General features: G+C 40.4%; 1 protein-coding gene across 2 annotated transcripts in view; it reads left to right on the plus strand.

The window, feature by feature from the left end:
* The first annotated feature begins 3,697 nt into the window (after window positions 1-3,697).
* Window positions 3,698-17,785, plus strand: part of LOC145981513 (serine protease inhibitor dipetalogastin-like) — a 46,221-nt gene continuing 32,133 nt past the window's right edge. Inside the window, exons 1-5 of one of the 2 annotated variants that reach the window (XM_083114808.1) lie at window positions 3,698-3,870; window positions 4,660-4,821; window positions 7,324-7,467; window positions 10,456-10,617; window positions 17,471-17,611. In XM_083114808.1, the coding sequence (XP_082970934.1) occupies window positions 3,837-3,870; window positions 4,660-4,821; window positions 7,324-7,467; window positions 10,456-10,617; window positions 17,471-17,611 (643 nt within the window). In that variant the 5' untranslated portion in view covers window positions 3,698-3,836. The remainder of the gene's footprint in view (window positions 3,871-4,659; window positions 4,822-7,323; window positions 7,468-10,455; window positions 10,618-17,470; window positions 17,612-17,785) is intronic. The other variant, XM_083114809.1, reaches the window with a different exon arrangement.

The following is a 17,785-nucleotide window of genomic DNA, read 5'->3' on the forward strand; positions in this document are numbered from 1 at the left end:
CATGATCAAATTTATGAATGGACACTCACAAACATTCATCCCAGGCCGGGATTCGAACCCTGGACCACTGGCGTCGTTGCATTTCAAATTTAAATTGTTTAACATTTTACACATACATATATACGAACATGGATCAACGATAATATTTATTATTATTATTATTAATTCTTTAGATGAAGGGAAAAAATGGGCGAAAAAGGGAAATTGTACCCCTTGCAAAGGGAAATTGTGCTTACAGGTTGTGGCAACACTGCTCTGCAGGCAGTCATCATGAACCTCGTGTAGCGCTGGGAGAAATGCCTGAAGCGGGAAGGAAACTATGTTGAGAATTAATATGTAAACTATTCTTTCACGTGAGTCAGCTTGTATTCGTCTAATACCTACTGGAATTTACAGGCTTCGTATTATTCTATCCTGATCATCCCTCGTATTTCGGAGACGCTCACACATTCCTAACTGGTTTTTCGCAACGAAGGGACCTTCCCTATAACGTAGTGGTAACGTCACCACCTTATAACCGAGAGGTCACGGGATCAATACCCAGTGGAGGCATTTTAAACTGTAGGTACAGTCCCGATTAGCCTACCTGTGCATAGAATTGACAAAACTAAACAACTCCATTCAACGCGATATATCACATGCACGAACCTTTTTACCCTAACTACTCTGCCACTGAAGCCGGTTGTATTTTTATGTACGAGTAGTGGTTAAATCAGGGCCCCCGAGCAACAAAATGGTGTAGACCTCCGTGGCAGAGTGGTCAGCGTATCGCTCTACGACGTAAGGGTCCCGTGTTCGAATCCTGGCTAAGACATGGACAGTAACAGCGATTTGGTGCCCAAACTTAGGGGACAAGAACAGTTTACTTTCCCTTGGTAGACAAGGCTTTGCATTAAGAGGCCATAGTACGGGTGAAAAAGTGACAAAAAGTGTGGGGGGGGCAGGGGGTGCAATAGCCTTTCCACGCCTCCCTAATTGTCGGCACTGGACACGGATGTTATTGTTTGTCCCATAGGCGTAGCTAGAACTTTATATTTGGGTGTGCACAAAGAAAGAAAAATGAGGTCTTGTACCTTTTCAATAGCATATTTTGCAATACAATCATTTGGCTCTTTAACTGCACTGATCTTTGTAAAGGAATATAAATTCACTAAATGACAGTGTTGAAAAATGAGTGAAAAAAAATCAAATTGCATAGAAATTACACACACAAAAAAATGTTCATAAATGTTACAAACAAATTCATCAAAATACACGTCATCTATAGCAAGAGACGTCTGTCAAAAGGTACAATGTTCTTAAACTCATCAATAACTTCATTTACATCAATAGACGAAGCTATTTCTGTTCCACAAATAGCAAAAGCAGGGCTTCCAATCTATCCTGCTTCTGATTTGCTCTTAATTTAGTTTTAACTTGGGAAAGCTTGGAGAAAGCACTCTCACACGTGCAACTTCTGACAGGTATAGAAGAAAAGCACTGTAGTACAGAATAGAATGCAGTAAATATCTTCTTTCTCTCTTCTTTCTCAAATATGTTACGGTGACATTGTTGTTATTGTTATACATATTGTATCCCTGTATTATATCAGTTTTTAATTTCGAGCGTCCAGTAAAGAAAATAACCTATTTCCACAAATATAGGTAAGTTTTAGACCAATATTGAGGAAGGGGTGGGATTCGGGGATAAACTCAGCGAGTTCAATATTTCGAATTATCTCTACTTTTAATAATTTTGTCCTGGAAAAAGAAAGATGCCGCTTATTTTCTCTCTTATTGAAATATCTGTCTTTAATTTTCTTTGATAAAGCAGCTCATTAGGGTGTGCCTAGGCACACCCGGCACACCCCGTAGCTACGCCTATGGTTTGTCCTGAGTTGTTGGTGTTTAAAGTCCATTTTATGCACAATAAGGCTAATCAGGACTGGACATACAGTTTAAAGTGGGATCCGAACCATTATGTGCCTCCACCGGGTATCGAACCCGGGACCCGTTGATTACAATGCGACGAAGGTTGTTTGACCTGAATGAGAAAAAACTGAGAAATGATTACAAAATGATATGAGAAACAGGGGTGCCAACTTTCTAAAAACATTGGTTGGACTTAGGGTTGCCAGATTTCAAAAATAAAGAACTGGACATACAGATTATATAGACATAGATATAGTTAAATGTATTATTTATAACATTTTTAAACATTACAAACTCAATTGCTGTTTAAAGCATTGATAATCCATAATTTTTAACATTTTGACAAAATATATTATATTCGAGTGAACTCTTGGCGGCCTTTAAGAGGATCTTATTTTCCAATGCATTACTATAAAATTTAGAACATGACTTATTCTCATTCACTAGAACTTGCAATATGCTTTCGACTGTCGTTAAGTCCAGCTGATTTCATTCTTTGGTCCACTGAACAGTTAGTTATAAATTGTTATTAATTTCTTGTATAAAATTAATGTGAAATTTGAATTCGTTATTTCTTTAGCTAAATACTTAGACAAATGGGCGTCCCGAGAACATTTTCCGGGATACTGGAACATTTCTTTAAAAAAGGGGTAAAAGGTAAAAAGGTAAAGTGCGCCCCTGTGCTTAGCACCACGCCATGAAGGCGTATAGGGGGTGTGGGGGTAACGCCCCACACTTTCTTGATCCGGTCATGAGTGGGGGTGATGTGATCAGCATCACGCCCCTGACCGCCTTTACCCCCCAGGGTTTCCCCCAGGTACCCATGTTATTCGACGCTGGGTGGGCGCCGGGGCCGCTTCCATCGTTAGAAAAGTTCCCGGATTTGAACCGGCCGGGGATCGAACCCGGGACCTTGAGCATGGTAGTCAGACGCGTTACCGACTGAGCCACCGCGGCCACTTAAAAAAGGGGACAATCCCGTATATACGGGACGTCTGGCAACCCTAGTTGGACTCGAACACTTGAATTACAAGTTCACAAGAAAATCTCGTAAATATTCCCTTCCAGGTATTATGATATTAATGCCCACCAACAATGCTTTTAAAAAAAGAAAATCACCGATTTTAACAAGCATTCAACCACGAATTACGGTAACAAATATAATAATAATAATAATGATGATGACGACGATGATGATAACACGACAAATTATTGAGTGGACTCGGGCCCATATAAATTGGTGCACTGATGAGAAAACATCCAAGAACCGTTTAGGGATTTTCCTTTAAATTAAAAAGAAATGGTCGGATCTCTCTTCTTTGGTGATAGCAGTTCCGGATTTGATTCCCCGGGTGGAGGCCCCAAAATTTCGGATTTGACCCATTCAAACCTTAAAAGCAGAGATTACAGCGTTTAATTTAACATACTTGGAAATATTTTTTGTTTCAATTATTTCAATCCTACTGAAATTCGTGTGTTGCTTTGTTTATGCAAACTAGGCAGTAGCAACCTTGACCTACCCGTGTACAAAGAATATGCCACTGACTAGAACCTGGCAACAGTGACATGAGAATTTGCAAGTTAGCACAGCTTACATGTTACAAAATACGACAAATATTCCGTATGAACAAAGGCAGAGAGAGAAACAAAATTGTACTGTAAACCGACGTAAGCATTGTTGTAACTTCATTTACGGCTGTCTTCACAATGTGTGCAATCTGACCTCACAGTTCCGCACGTACAAATACTTTAATGTATACTGTTTTACTACAAAACTGCAGTGACAACTTGAGTGATAAATTTGTTCACAAGATGGCGCTGCATGCAAAGAGAAAACAACTTGCCTTAAATTCACATTTCTAGCGGTCTCCAGCGTCAACATTGGGCATTTTTTGACTTACTTCATTACAGTTAACAAACCAGAGGATGTGGGTTCATAAAAGTATAATAGCAGTAGCTGGTAAGTGTATATTTTTTTTCATTCCTTAAAGCTTCTAGACGGTGAAGGCGATACTTAGTAACGTAACCAATAACCACGTCGAGGTAATGAAGTCACTTTCTTCTCAGATCAGTGTTTAGAAGTAAGCAGTTACCTCGTTGTCATAGGCGTAACTTGTAGGGATGATAGGAGTACTCGGGCCCCTACAATTTTCATTATAATATACAAGTTAAGAGTACTTCTGTTTAACTCCTGGGACTCGAGGAGCAAAATAATAAAGAAGCATTTTGAGCTTCGGTTTGAATTCATTGATTTTTATTATATAGCGTCGCTTTTCTTGAAATTTGGGTTAATCGCGACGATGAGGATGAGCGATCATATGATGAAATTGATGAAGGGACACTACCAAAGAACACCCAGGACCAGGATTCAAACCCGGGCCCCTGGCGTCGTGGCACGCTGTGCCCCCTTCGGTTCGAAAAGTTTGCATTTATTTCTTAAGGTTAGTTTACAAGAGAGGCGCCCAGGTTGAAGGTGTTCACTGATTGAATGATGGAAATGAGCCAAAACATAAAAAAACATTAAAAAATGTATTTCACAAATCAAACATAATGTCCAACGTAATGACAACAAGATGAACATAATAACTCCACGTTCCATATAAGTGGTAACATCTTTTTGGATCACCCTGTATAATATTTGCATACGTAATTTAGTGATGCTACAGGCCTGCAGTTCTTACTGTAGAACTGTCCCTGATGCACATATCCAGTGGTACAAGTACACAAACCTATCTCTTCTCTGTTGCAGTGATGTGGATGTTTTCAAATCATTTTGTAGAAGCCCAGGAAGTTGTGAACAAGTGTTGCCGATACATACACAGCAGATATGGACCCCCGGTTTGCGGATCTGATAATGTAACCTATTTCAATGAACCTCACATGCATTGTATCAACAACATGAAGAAACGTGGTGAGTATGGAATAAGTGCCTTTAAGTTGTGTTCGTCGGTGTCAACCATGGGTATCTCAGGAACCACAAGAGCTATAAAGATGAAATTTGGGGAATTGATAGTTATAATTCAAGACAACATAACCAACTCGATCAGCCCGTGTATCCGACAGCCAGAGACAGCAATTGAATCACATGTGACCTCTCAATATCTCGGAAAAAATACTCGAAAACAAATACAAAAATATTAATTATCTATATGGGTGAGGCAGCCAAACTGGAAGATTTAAAAAAAATCACAAAAAAATAGAGAAACCAAATATTAGTTAATTTTTTAAATTACTAGTGCACCTGAAAAATGTTCATTTTTTTTAATATGGTGCCAGTCAGATGGCGTCCTAGGTGTTGCACACATTGTCGGAGTCTAAGAGTAAATCCGCCCATGACGTTGCGTAGCATCTCCAACGGAATGTTGTGGATCTCTTGCCGAATTCGCTCCTTCAAATCATTCCTGGTATTTGGGAGGGTTGTCCTTGAATATTTTGGATTTGAGGTAACCCCAATTGAAAAAATCAGAAGGCGGCAAATCGGGTGAACGGGCAGGCCACGGAATATCGCCGAATGTGCTGATGAGACGACCATGAAATGCGAGTCTAAGCAGATCCATAGACACTCTGGCAGTATAGCTAGTTGCACCATCTTGCTGGAAGAGTGTTTCTTCATCTGGGTCATAGTCATCGAGGGCAGGCAGGAAAAAGGTTACCAATATGTCAGCATAACGTCCAACGTTTACCGTCACCGTGTCACCGCTCAAGGTCATGCCTCTCACTCTCATAACCCCCTCCCCCCAACCACGCCCGCTAGCCATTCCTGAAATCTTCCCGTTTGACTGCCACTCGCAACGTCATGGGCGGATTTACTCTGAGACTCCGACAATGTGTGCAAAACCAAGGACGCCATCTGACTGACACCATATTCAAAACAATGAACATTTTTCAGGTACACTAGTAATTTCAACTTATGTACAGTACATTCATGTCCAAAAATTAACTAATATTTGCTTTCTCTATTTTTGTGATTTTTTTAAATCTTCTCGTTTGGCTGGCTTACCCTATATATAAAAATGGATGTATGTGTGTGTGTGTGTATATATGTATGTATGTTTGTTCCGGCATAACTCTCGAACGCCTGGAGCAATTTCAACCAAACTTAGTACACATATGACTTACAATCTGGAAAGAAATACTGTGGAGTAAGACACCCCTGGCACCCCTAGGGGTGGGGGTGGGAAAAGGGTGACATGAAAAAATAATCGAAAACGACCGATATTAGTGAGGAATCCATAGTTTTCGGGGTCGCTAAGATAAATAGTGGCACTCCCAATGCCGTTCAACTCCAAGTACATCACCTATCAGCAAGGGGGGGGGTGAGAGGGGTGAAAAATAAAATGTCAAAAATGACCTACATAAGTGTCGAATCCATAGTTTTCGGAGTCGCTAAGCTAATTGGTGACATTCCTGATCACATTTGAGAGAGAGAGAGAGAGAGAGAGAGAGAGAGAGAGAGAGCGAGAGCGAGAGAGAGAGAGAGAGAGAGAGAGAGAGAGAGAGAGAGAGAGAGAGACACTTGCTTTCTCGATCACGATTAACAAGTCACAGGGGCGGTCTATTATGTAATGCGGAGTGGATTTAAGATCGTCATGTTTCTCCCACGGACAACTTTAATAGAAGATTGGGATAAATAAATACCCCGGGCAATGCCGGGTAATCAGCTAGTAAATAAATAAAACTAAAATAATTTTATTCCAAATGTATTATTATTATTATCACCACCAATATTATTATTATTATATTAATGGGGAGACTGGTACTCTATTCTCCATGTGAATGAATTATCTCGCACAATTGTTTTCCATTTCTTCTTAACATTTCATGTAGTAGTGTACTGAAATTCATTGTTATTGTATATTGTTATTTACATTTACACGCCTCGTTCAGGAATAGGCTTTAAAACTTAAAGGAAAATTTATTTATAAAGTTAATGTTGTGTGACCTCTGAAAAAATATAATATTTATAATTTTGGAAATTGTGGAACCATTTATTCGTTTAATTAAATGTTAGAACATAAAAATATACTTTGTTCCTCCATTTTACACCCAATTTTTCGATCTATGTAGTGTTTATCTAGTTTATTCTGTTCAAATACAAAATGAATGACCTGCCTGTTAATAACAATACAAATAACAATATTTAAGCTTTTCTGTAACTGGAACTGAACAATGCCAATTTCCACGGCAGAGCATCGACAGGGCCGTTCATTGAAAGACACCCGTACATTTCCTGTTTACATCTGAATCCATCCACTATGACGTCACGCACTCGTGCACGATCGGCAATCTTCGGATGGCGCTACCTTATATATTAAGTTACCTTGGCATCCCTCATTAGGGCCAAAAAAAAAGTTAATTCGCAGCATTTATTTTTCTGAACTCTTGTACTGCAACAGTATTCTTGTTCTTTCAGACGTGGCGCTGGTGTTTCGTGGACCTTGCAGCGACCCCTGTTGGCTGTCTGTGACGGATCTGAAAATCGCCCCGGTGTGTGGAAGTAACAACTATAGCTACCCAAATATCCATGCTTTTGAGTGCTACAAGAAGGAAATAGACTGTAAGTTTCAAACGTCGCTTCTTCCTTGATAAGATGGACTAGAATTAAGTAGGTGCGCTACAATCTGTGACGTAAGCTTGCATGTTAATTATATATTCAATATATACCTGATTATGACTACAGTATATTAATTTCTCAAAAGCTACATGTTTGCAAGAGCAAAAGAAAATGGAGGCACACAGACGTTCGGATCCCATTTTAAAATGGAGGTCGAGTATCGATTAGCATATCTGTGCATAAAATGGACTTAAAATAAAACTCAATCCACCTTTTTTTTATTTTTAAATATGAATTTATCAAGACACCAGGACGTTTATCCCGATGGTAAGAGACCTGTAGCAAGGCCAAGACGAAGATGGAGGGATAACGTTGAGATGGACCTAAAGGAAATTGTTGAGGATGGAAATGATTGGATTGATCTTGCCCAGGATAGGGACAGATAGAAGGCTTGTGTTCAGTGATGTGCGTCTACAAGTAAACAACGATAGTCTACATTCTACACGTAGACTATGTTATACACGTAGATTACGTAATCTATGTAAACAACATGGCGAAAGGTGATAACTTAGCAAAGAGCGCCGTGGATTTAACAGAGAATTATACTGCGTATCAGTTGCTGATGTGTGTGGAGAACTTTTCATACTCTTTCTTTCAAATTCGAACAATTTCTCACCTAGGAAGAAACCTAATATAGGAAATACTCTAGAGCTTTATGGGGAAAAGACCACTCTTGCCTCACGACTGCCATCTGTTGTTGTTTCTTTCATAGTATTTATCTTCTTCCTTGTAAATAGGGTTCTTTTCATTTCGTTAGGAACCAATATAGTTGAAAATGTCACTTTCATTTCATGAAACCCTCGAAAATTAATTTTAATGCACTTTAGATTGTCTACGTAGTCTATGTAAACTACAGCCTAATGTAATCTACGCGTAGATTACGTGTAGACAACGCATGTAGACGTAAACTTATAGTCTACGGCACATCACTGCTTGTGTTGCTGCAGCCATAAACCTTCTGGTCTAAGAAGAGGGCTAGAGTGTTAGTTACCAGGACGTTTACTCTTTTACATTTTTTTTTCTCTTTTTGCTGTTCGCCACTTTCTTTTCTTCCACCAGAGGCGCGGGTGACCCCCCCCCCCTTTTCCCCTTCGTTACGATTCAGCAAGCAACAAAATGTGAACTGAAGGACCAATATAGAAGCACCCTCATAAACTTGATGGTGCGAGAGAGCGAGTAAATAGTATGTGTAGGTCGTACAACTAAATTATATTACACCAATAGTACTGAAACAAAAATATTTAAGGTATTTTGGAAGACGCGAAAGTTTCTTAACCTCCCCCAGGTCGACACTTAAGGGAGATTTCAGACCGAAGCGACACGTGCTGCGTGTCGCTTAGGAATGGGCCAAGCGTAGCGGCCGTAGCGGCTTGACATGCCGCACAAGCCTGCGTTCCATTCATTGGCGTAATGGGGGCAAGGGGGGCACTTGCCCCCCAAAATTTCGAGTTTATTAAAATTTACAAGCTAGGGTACCTGAGGGGCAACGTAATACAGAGTAATATTTGTAATTTCGCAAACGTCACAGTTATTTAGCAAATAATCCTGGACGTTGTTTTCATGGGATGGAAAACTTTTCGAGTGTCTTCTCCCAAAGTTAAGCCCCAGGTTTGATTCTGTCCCCTCAAAATTAGGCCCAGTTTAATTCTGCCCCTTCAACATTAGGCCCAGATTAATTCTCCCTTCAACATTAGGCCCAGATTAATTCTGTCCTCTCAAGATTAGGCCCAAGTTTAATTCTGTTTCCTCAAAATTAGGCTCAAGTTTAATTCTGCCCCCTCAAAATTAGGCCCAGTTTAATTCCGCCCCTTCAACATTAGGCCCAGTTTAATTCTCCCCTCTCAAAATTACGCCCAGATTAATTCTTCCCCCTCAAAATTATGCCGAAGTCTGATTCTTTCCCCCTCAAAATTAGGCCCAGTTTAATTCTGCCCCCTCAAAGTTAGGTCTCAAGTAACGATCATGGACTTCCATTGATAAAATCCTCATCGACGTGTGTGGCGTGTTGCTTGAGTTTGAAATCTCCCTAAGAAGTCAACACAGAGTGGCAGTTCCGCACCAGGTAGGCATTTACGTATTTCAATATCGTCGGAATGGGCACTGCTACTGAAAAAGTAAAACACGAGACAAGAGAGCATGAATTTCTCCCCATGTTGCAAGTGGAAGTGGTTTCTAAATCTGACCATTGAGCTAGGTACGATCTGTGGAAATATGATGGAACTCCCGTGTATTCCTTGTGGACAAACAACTTCAACTTGAAGTTACGGCTAATCAAATGGAAATACCGACTTTTCATAACACAAGCAAAATCTTCAACCTGCCCTACTTCCTCTGATGTGTTTTTCTACACCATCAGAAGTTTGATACTCCGTAGAGAACAAGTAAAATAATACAGTAAAACCTCGTTAATCTGGACTAATGGGGGTGATAAGTTAACCGGTTTAACGGATTAACTGAAATAACCTAAAAGAACAGTAGAAAGTGCATTAAAACTACGTTTATAGCAACAAAACACGTTTATTATGGTGTATTTAAAGGGCATAGGCCAAATACACTATACACTACAGTACAAAGTCTGCGGGAAACAGAATTTCATCAGTGGTTGACTGCCTTTTCTTTGGGAAGTTCTCTTGTTGACTTCTAGCCACATTTAAAACCTTGCATTCTGCTTTTCTTTATTTTTTCTTCCTTTTGCCTGTCCGGATTAAGCAAAGTCCGGCTTATTTGGGTCCGAATTAACGAGGTTTTACTGTACTTCCATAAGCGTAATGTTAAGAGTTCTCCTATAACCATCTACTGCACAGATCATCTCTTTCCCCAGCTCGCCTCGGCGAAAGGTCAGTGGGGGAAGAGCAGATTAGGGTCCTCGCGTCTGGCTGGACACAAACTGTTCCAGGTGCCCTTAACAATCAAGCCATTGTTCTCTTTCAGCAACAATAACGGTGTCTCACGAAGGTCGGTGTGACTGCCAGAGGGAAGTTGACCCCAAAGTGCTGCGAGAAGTAACACCAGAGAAGCTCATTTGCGGGACAGATGGAGCGACATACTTCAACATATGGGCAATGTTTACCAACATCAAGATATATAATAAAGGTAAGCTATCAAGTTTTATATATGGATAAAAGCAAGGAGAGCCAAAAGGACTAAATAAAAATCAATGGAGGAGAAAGGAAATACCCACCAGACAGTGGAAAAAATTTGAATTTTCGCTAACTAAATCGTAGCATCTTCAGAGCAAGAGCAAAGAGACGGAACCGGTATGATGATGCTACGATATAGTTAGCGAAAATTCATATTTTTTCCACTGTCTGGTGAATGTTTCCTTTCTCCTTCTTTGATTTTATATATATATATATATATATATATATATATATATATATATATATATATATACAGGTAATGTACAAAATAATATGAACACCTTGGTTTGCAAAGGCCTATATACGCCGTCGTGGAAAAGGAACAACACTCAGCAGAAGCTGGTGTGAGAGTTGCATGCGAGCAGTCAGCTATCCGTCAAATGCAGGTATGTCCGACCTTTCAGACTTCAAAAGAGGCATGATCATAGGAGCCCGCCTGGCTGGAGCATCTGTGACAAAAACGGCTACACTTGTTGGTGTAGCACGGAGCACAGTGTCAACTGTTCTGACAGCCTACAGACAACATGGAAAGACAACGTCTGCAAAGGAGAATAGTGGGCGAAAAACAAAGTTATCCAACAGGGATCGACGTGTTTTGAAGCGAATAATGACTCGAAATCACAAGACAACACTGTCCCAGATAACCGCAGAGATGAACAATCACCTCCAGGACCCTGTATCAACGAAAACCATTCAAAGAGAGCTGCATTCTGTGAACATTCATGGCAGAATTTCCATCCCCAAACCGTTGGTGACTCCACGTAATGCAGTGACACGAAGAAGGTGGTGCCAAGAGCACAAGAATTGGACACAGCAGCAATGGGAACATGTGATATGGTCAGACGAATCGTCTTTCACATTATTTCAGACCACAGGACGTGTTTATGTGTGGAGAACTCCTGCTGAAGCATTTGATATTGACTGCTTAGTGCCTACCGTGAAACATGGTGGGGGGGGGGGTTTGTGATGGTTTGGGGGGCTATATCTTGGAGTGGTGTTGGCCCACTTGTCGTCCTGCGTGGGAGAATCAACGCAGAGAAGTACTGCAGCATCCTGGGTGACCACCTCCATCCCATGGTTCACACTTTGTTTCCCGATGCATGCCCCATCTTCCAAGATGATAACGCCCCTATTCACACTGCTAGGTGCGTTGATGCATGGTTTGATGAGCACAGTGATGAGGTAGAACATCTCGTCTGGTGTCCACAGTCCCCCGATCTTAACATCATTGAGCCTTTGTGGGGTATTTTGGAGGCCAAAGTGCGTAATCGGTTTCCACCTCCAATGACACTTTCGGAACTTGAGACTGTTTTGTGCGAGGAGTGGCTACGTATTCCAGTTCACACTGTACAGGACCTTTATTTGTCTATCCCACGTAGGATACAAGCTGTCATTCAGGCAAGGGGGGGGGGGCAACCCCCTACTAATACAAGTTTTCTGCAATTGCATTGGTGTTCATATTATTTTGTCCATTACCTGTATATATATATATGGTATTGTCAATGGGACATTGATTAAACATAAGTGAATTATTTAAGACAAAGGATAAAGATAATTGACCTTTTAATATTCTAGTGGAGTTGAGGGGGAAATGTAACAGTTAGAGGATAAATTGTTTTTTAGTATCACGGGTGAGACACAATAGAAAACAAAAGTAAATCAAAAAGGTAAAATAAACGGTAAATATGCGATATCGCCCGGACGGATTTCTTCAAATTTACTGGAGAAAGTACTTACTGAAATGAATTTCTTTAGCATTCTGGACGTTCTTGGAGGTATTTTCTTTCACGGATAGTAAAAACTTCGTAGTTTAATGCTGCCGAACAAGACTTAATCACTTTTTACGTAAGAAATTGGCATTGCCTGCCACATTATGCCGTTGTTTCCATTGTGTGCGTGCAGATGGCGAGAGCGTTGAAAGTCCCGCGATCTCTGCAGTGTTTCCAAACGTGCCTTCTTTTTACGAAAATTTATTTTTAACTATGTTCGCCCCCTTTCTTTTTTCGATCAATTTAGGGGTGAAATGAGTGCTAATGGAACCTAACCTAACAGGCCTAACCTAACATTGTGTGAATGGTTTGTGGGGCTATTCGTGGATGGTTTTTGGGACTAACGTCAATGGTTTGTGGGGCTACCCATGGATGGATTTTGGGGCTAACGTCAATGGTTTGTGGGGCTACCTGTGGATGGTTTTTGGGGCTAACGTGCATGGTTTGTGGAGGTAAACATGAAAAAAAAAATCGAAATAGTACGTAATTTTCCGTCATGAAGGTTTGAAACACTGCTTGCGCACTGAAAATCGACAAAACACAAGCTGGCGCGTCATGACGCGCGATGATCCATTACGAGTGCACGCCATATTGTCTATTACAGAAGCGGAACAAGTATGACAAATAATCAATCGTAATATGAAAAGTTGACAGTATTTTATGGAAAAGGCATAACTTCACCTTAAAGAATGTTCCGCAAGGCAAAATAGGTAATCACAGTGGTAAAATTAAGAAAATAAACGAGTGAAAGGTGTCCGGGCGTTATCGCATATTTACCAAATAAACTAACAATATATATACTACCTTCTACCATCTAACTTAATTATGTAGATATCATACTTGAATTTTTATCCAAAAGATAACTTTATAGATTGTTCACTCATAAGATAGGATGAAATTACAGCGTTGCATTTAATTTTTAAAATTGAGGCACTTTCACATGGAATGCCCCCCTACATAATATTATATATGGGTGTGTGTGTGATTTGTACGGTATAGATTATACTAGGCCCCGATGGCGCGGTGTTAGCGTCGTCGCCTTGTAATCAAGTCATCCCGCGTTCGATACCCGGTGGAGGCACATAGTGGTTCGGATTCCACTTTAAACTGTAAGTCCAGTCCCGATTAGCTTTACTGTGCATAAAGTGGACTTTCAACACCAAATCAATCAATCAATCACGAAACTAGGCGTATAGAAGAATTTACGGTGTTGCCACATCGGTCATAAGTGTATTTGTTCTGAGGTTTGCAACAGTGCATGGCCTCTTCTTTGCAGCTCTTGTTTGTGATATAAGTGGTACAAAATGGCATGGATCGTCGCTGTGTACAAACTGGGTGTGAGTCAAAGCGCCGGAGCCTCGTTTGCGTGCAAAAATCATTCTGATATTTATATGAGAGCATGGATATAAGCATAACTTTAAAATATACATCGTAACGTCCAGAGGCGTATATTCCAGGCTATCTTGGCTAACTGCAAAGCCCAGACTTAGAAGAGAAGAAAACATCGGTCGGAAAATGTGGATAAAATTGTTTTCAATAAGAAGATGGTAGCATGTCAGGATAGGGATGGCCAAACGGATCCGGATCCGAAAATTGCGGATCCGGATCCGGGTCTGAAAGTTTCGGATCCGGGTTCGAAAGATTTGGATCTGGATCCGGATCCGAAAATCCGGATCCGGATCCGAGAGTTTCGTATCTCAATCCCATTATAATATTACCACACCTTAAAAGGTATTATGATCTTCGATTACAAAGAAATTTTTCGTTAGTCCTACAAGAATTTTTTTCAAGTGTTGTTTCTAAAATACTTTGCTACGCATCGGCTAACACACTCGTGCACACATGTCAGAGGTGATTTTGTAAATGCCATTGAAACGAATATGTATTCATTCGAATGTATTGGAAATGAAAACACACATAAATGTGAGACATTCCATTCCAGGATGAAACCTTTAACACATATAACAATATAGAAATGTTATACAAAAATTATACAATTCTTCTACAGTTACAGTTCTACAAATTAAAATAAAATATTATAATATATGCAGTGTTAAATAATTACAAAGTGTAAGACTAACAAGCGAGGTTATCTAAGTATCCCCCTCCGATTTCCATGAAACTTGGCAGGTGTATAGTGGGGCCCAATGGAAGAAATACGTGTTTTTTTGTTTCAGCTAAAAATCTGTTTTCGGGGGCAAAACCCCCTCAAATGTCAAGATGAGGACAAATTGAAGTGAGGATCTGACCCCTGTGTCCCCCTCCGATTTCCATGATACTTGGCAGGTGTGTGTATAAACGGGCCCAAATGAAGAAATACGTGTTTTTTTTGTTTCAGCTAAAAAACGGTTTTAAGGGACAAAATCCCCTCAAATGTCATGATGAGGACAAATTGAAGTGAGGATCTAACCCCTGTATCCCTCCGATTTCCATAAAACTTGGCAGGTGTATAGTGGGGCCCAATGGAAGAAATACGTGTTTTTTTTTGTTTTAGCTAAAAAACGGGTTTAGGGAAAAAAACAACTCAAATGTCAACATGAGGACAAATTGAAGTGAGTATCGGACCCCTGTGTCCCCCTCCGATTTCCATGATACTTGGCAGGTGTGTGTATAAACGGACCCAAATGAAGAAATAAGTGTTTTTTTTTGTTTCGGCTGAAAAACTGTTTTAGGGGCAACCCCCCCCCCTCAAATGTCAATATGAGGACAAATTTAAGTGGGCATTTGACTTATGTGTCCCCATCCGATTTCCATGAAACTTGGCAGGTGTATAGTGGGGCCCAAAGGAAGAAATACGTGTTTATTTTTGTTTCAGCTAGAAAACGGTTTTACAGGGCGAAACCCACTCAATTGTCAAGATGAGGACAAATTGAAGTAGGGATCTGACCTCCGATTTCCATGAAACTTGGCAGGTGTGTGTATAAACGGGCCCAAATGAAGAAATACGTGTTTTTTTGTTTCGGCAAAAAATTGTTCTAGGGGGAAACCTCCTCTCAAATGTCAAGATGAGGACAAATTGAAGTGGGGATCTGACCCCTGTGTTCCCCTCCGATTTCCATGAAACGTGGCAGGTGTATAGAGGGGCCCAAAGGAAGAATTACGTGTTTTTTGTTTCAGCTAGAAAACGGTTTTACAGGGCGAAACCCACTCAATTGTCAAGATGAGGACAAATTGAAGTAGGGATCTGACCTCCGATTTCCATGAAACTTGGCAGGTGTGTGTATAAACGGGCCCAAATGAAGAAATACGTGTTTTTTTGTTTCGGCAAAAAATTGTTCTAGGGGGAAACCTCCTCTCAAATGTCAAGATGAGGACAAATTGAAGTGGGGATCTGACCCCTGTGTTCCCCTCCGATTTCCATGAAACGTGGCAGGTGTATAGAGGGGCCCAAAGGAAGAATTACGTGTTTTTTGTTTCAGCTAAAAACTGTTTTAGGGGGCAAAATCCCCTCAAATGTCAAGATGAGGACAAATTGAAGTGGGGATCTGACCCCTGTGTCCCCCTCCGATTTTCATGAAACTTGGCAGGTGTATAGAGGGGCCCAAAGGAAGAAATAATACGTGTTTTTTTGTTTCGGCTAAAAAACTGTTTTAGGGGGCAAAACCCGCCTCAAATGTCACGATGAGGACAAATTGACGTGAGGATCATCTGACCCCTGTGTCCCCCTCCGATTCTCATGAAATTTGACAGGTGTATAGAGAGGCCGTATGACCCCTGTTTCTTCCTATGTCATATTTAAGTGGTTTCGGGGTCAGATCCCCACTTCAATTTCTCCTCATCTTGACATTTGAGGGGGGGGGGGAGAAATGAAAACACACATAAATGTGAGACATTCCATTCCAGGATGAAACCTTTAACACATATAACAAGATAGAAATGTTATACAAAAATTATACAATTGTTCTACAGTTACAGTTCTACAAATTAAAATAAAAAAGTTCTGGATCCGGATTTCGGATCCGCTAGGATCCGGATCTGGCCATCCCTATTTCAGGAGTTAGCACACTTATTTCTTACGAGACGGCAATCTTGCCAGCTTTCTTTGAATTTTATGCTGCCATCAGTGTTGCGAACTCATTGTTACCAGCGTGGCATCTCCCGAGCAAGGAGGAATTTTGGAGAAAAACTATTAAAGGAAAGGGAAAAGGGTTGCTTTATGACAGAGAAATTTCCTTCTGCTCCAAGAACATCACTTTAAAAGTAACAATTGCAGACGGTACAACAAAAGAGGCCATTGACCTCTGAAACAACCAGAGTACATGATGAGAAGTTCGGGAGATTTGTTAGCAGACCGGAAATGGTCTGTGACTGCATCTAAAAATAACCGAACTGACAAAGGGCTTAGCCAGTGGAAGTCGCGTCAGGGAATGTTGAAGAAAGTTCGTTTCCTTAATACGCTGTTTTTTTTTCTGCGGATCGTGAGTAAATGCTTGTATTGTGGTGAGTTAGTGCGTGAATTATAGCGATTTTTGTGAATCATATGTGCTGTGTTGCGAATTAAAATTAGTGACATAATTAACTTCAAAATACCAGAAAATAACGAAAAATAGCCCCCGCAAATATTTCTCCATTCGAATACTACAGGGTGTCCCACGAACGGCGCAACTGGGAATTAAGAGTGGCGTTACTTTGTAACCGAAACCTGTACATACATAAGTCATACACCAAATATTAGCCCTGTCCAAGTAGATATTTTTAAACATAGAAACAACAAACGGGGTGCAGTGTTGCCAAATGAAAGTGAAAGTGTAAATTTAATTTTCCACAAAGCATGGAAAATTGCATGTCAAACATTCGTACGGAAATTTGGACGTCAACTTCCACCTTGGGTAGGTGGACTATTTCGCCATCTATAGTTCAGAGAAGAAAACCGATCGTTTTCGCGTATAGCCAATCCTGAAATGCCCAGGTTTTGAACGCAGCATACGCTACTGGTAACGTCATATTCAACAATTATGTAATACCACATGTGTTATAATGTGTCTGAAGCTAAGTAGGTTTAAGAACATTCAACCGATTTATTATGTATATTTGCAGATATTTTCGCTAAACATTTCGGCAGATGCCTGGTCAAATGTCCATATTCACCATATTTCAATCCTGTGTGCGATAAGAATGGAAAAACATATGCAAATATGGAAGCTGTTGAGTGTAGGAAATTATTGAATCCATACGAAGGTAAGAGAGATGTTTTATCTAGTATTCACCTTATATGAATATTCTGTATTTGGGAAATTAGGGTGTCTTTCGTCATATTTTTATACGAGGTGCATTCAAGACCTACCAGGAATCCCGATTGTAATTAATTAAAAGAGACGTATGACAAAATTCTACTTACTGTGGCAGTTGGGG

Source organism: Lepisma saccharinum, chromosome 29 (genome assembly GCF_977018435.1).
Source record: "Lepisma saccharinum chromosome 29, izLepSacc3.1, whole genome shotgun sequence".
NCBI lineage: Eukaryota > Metazoa > Arthropoda > Insecta > Zygentoma > Lepismatidae > Lepisma > Lepisma saccharinum.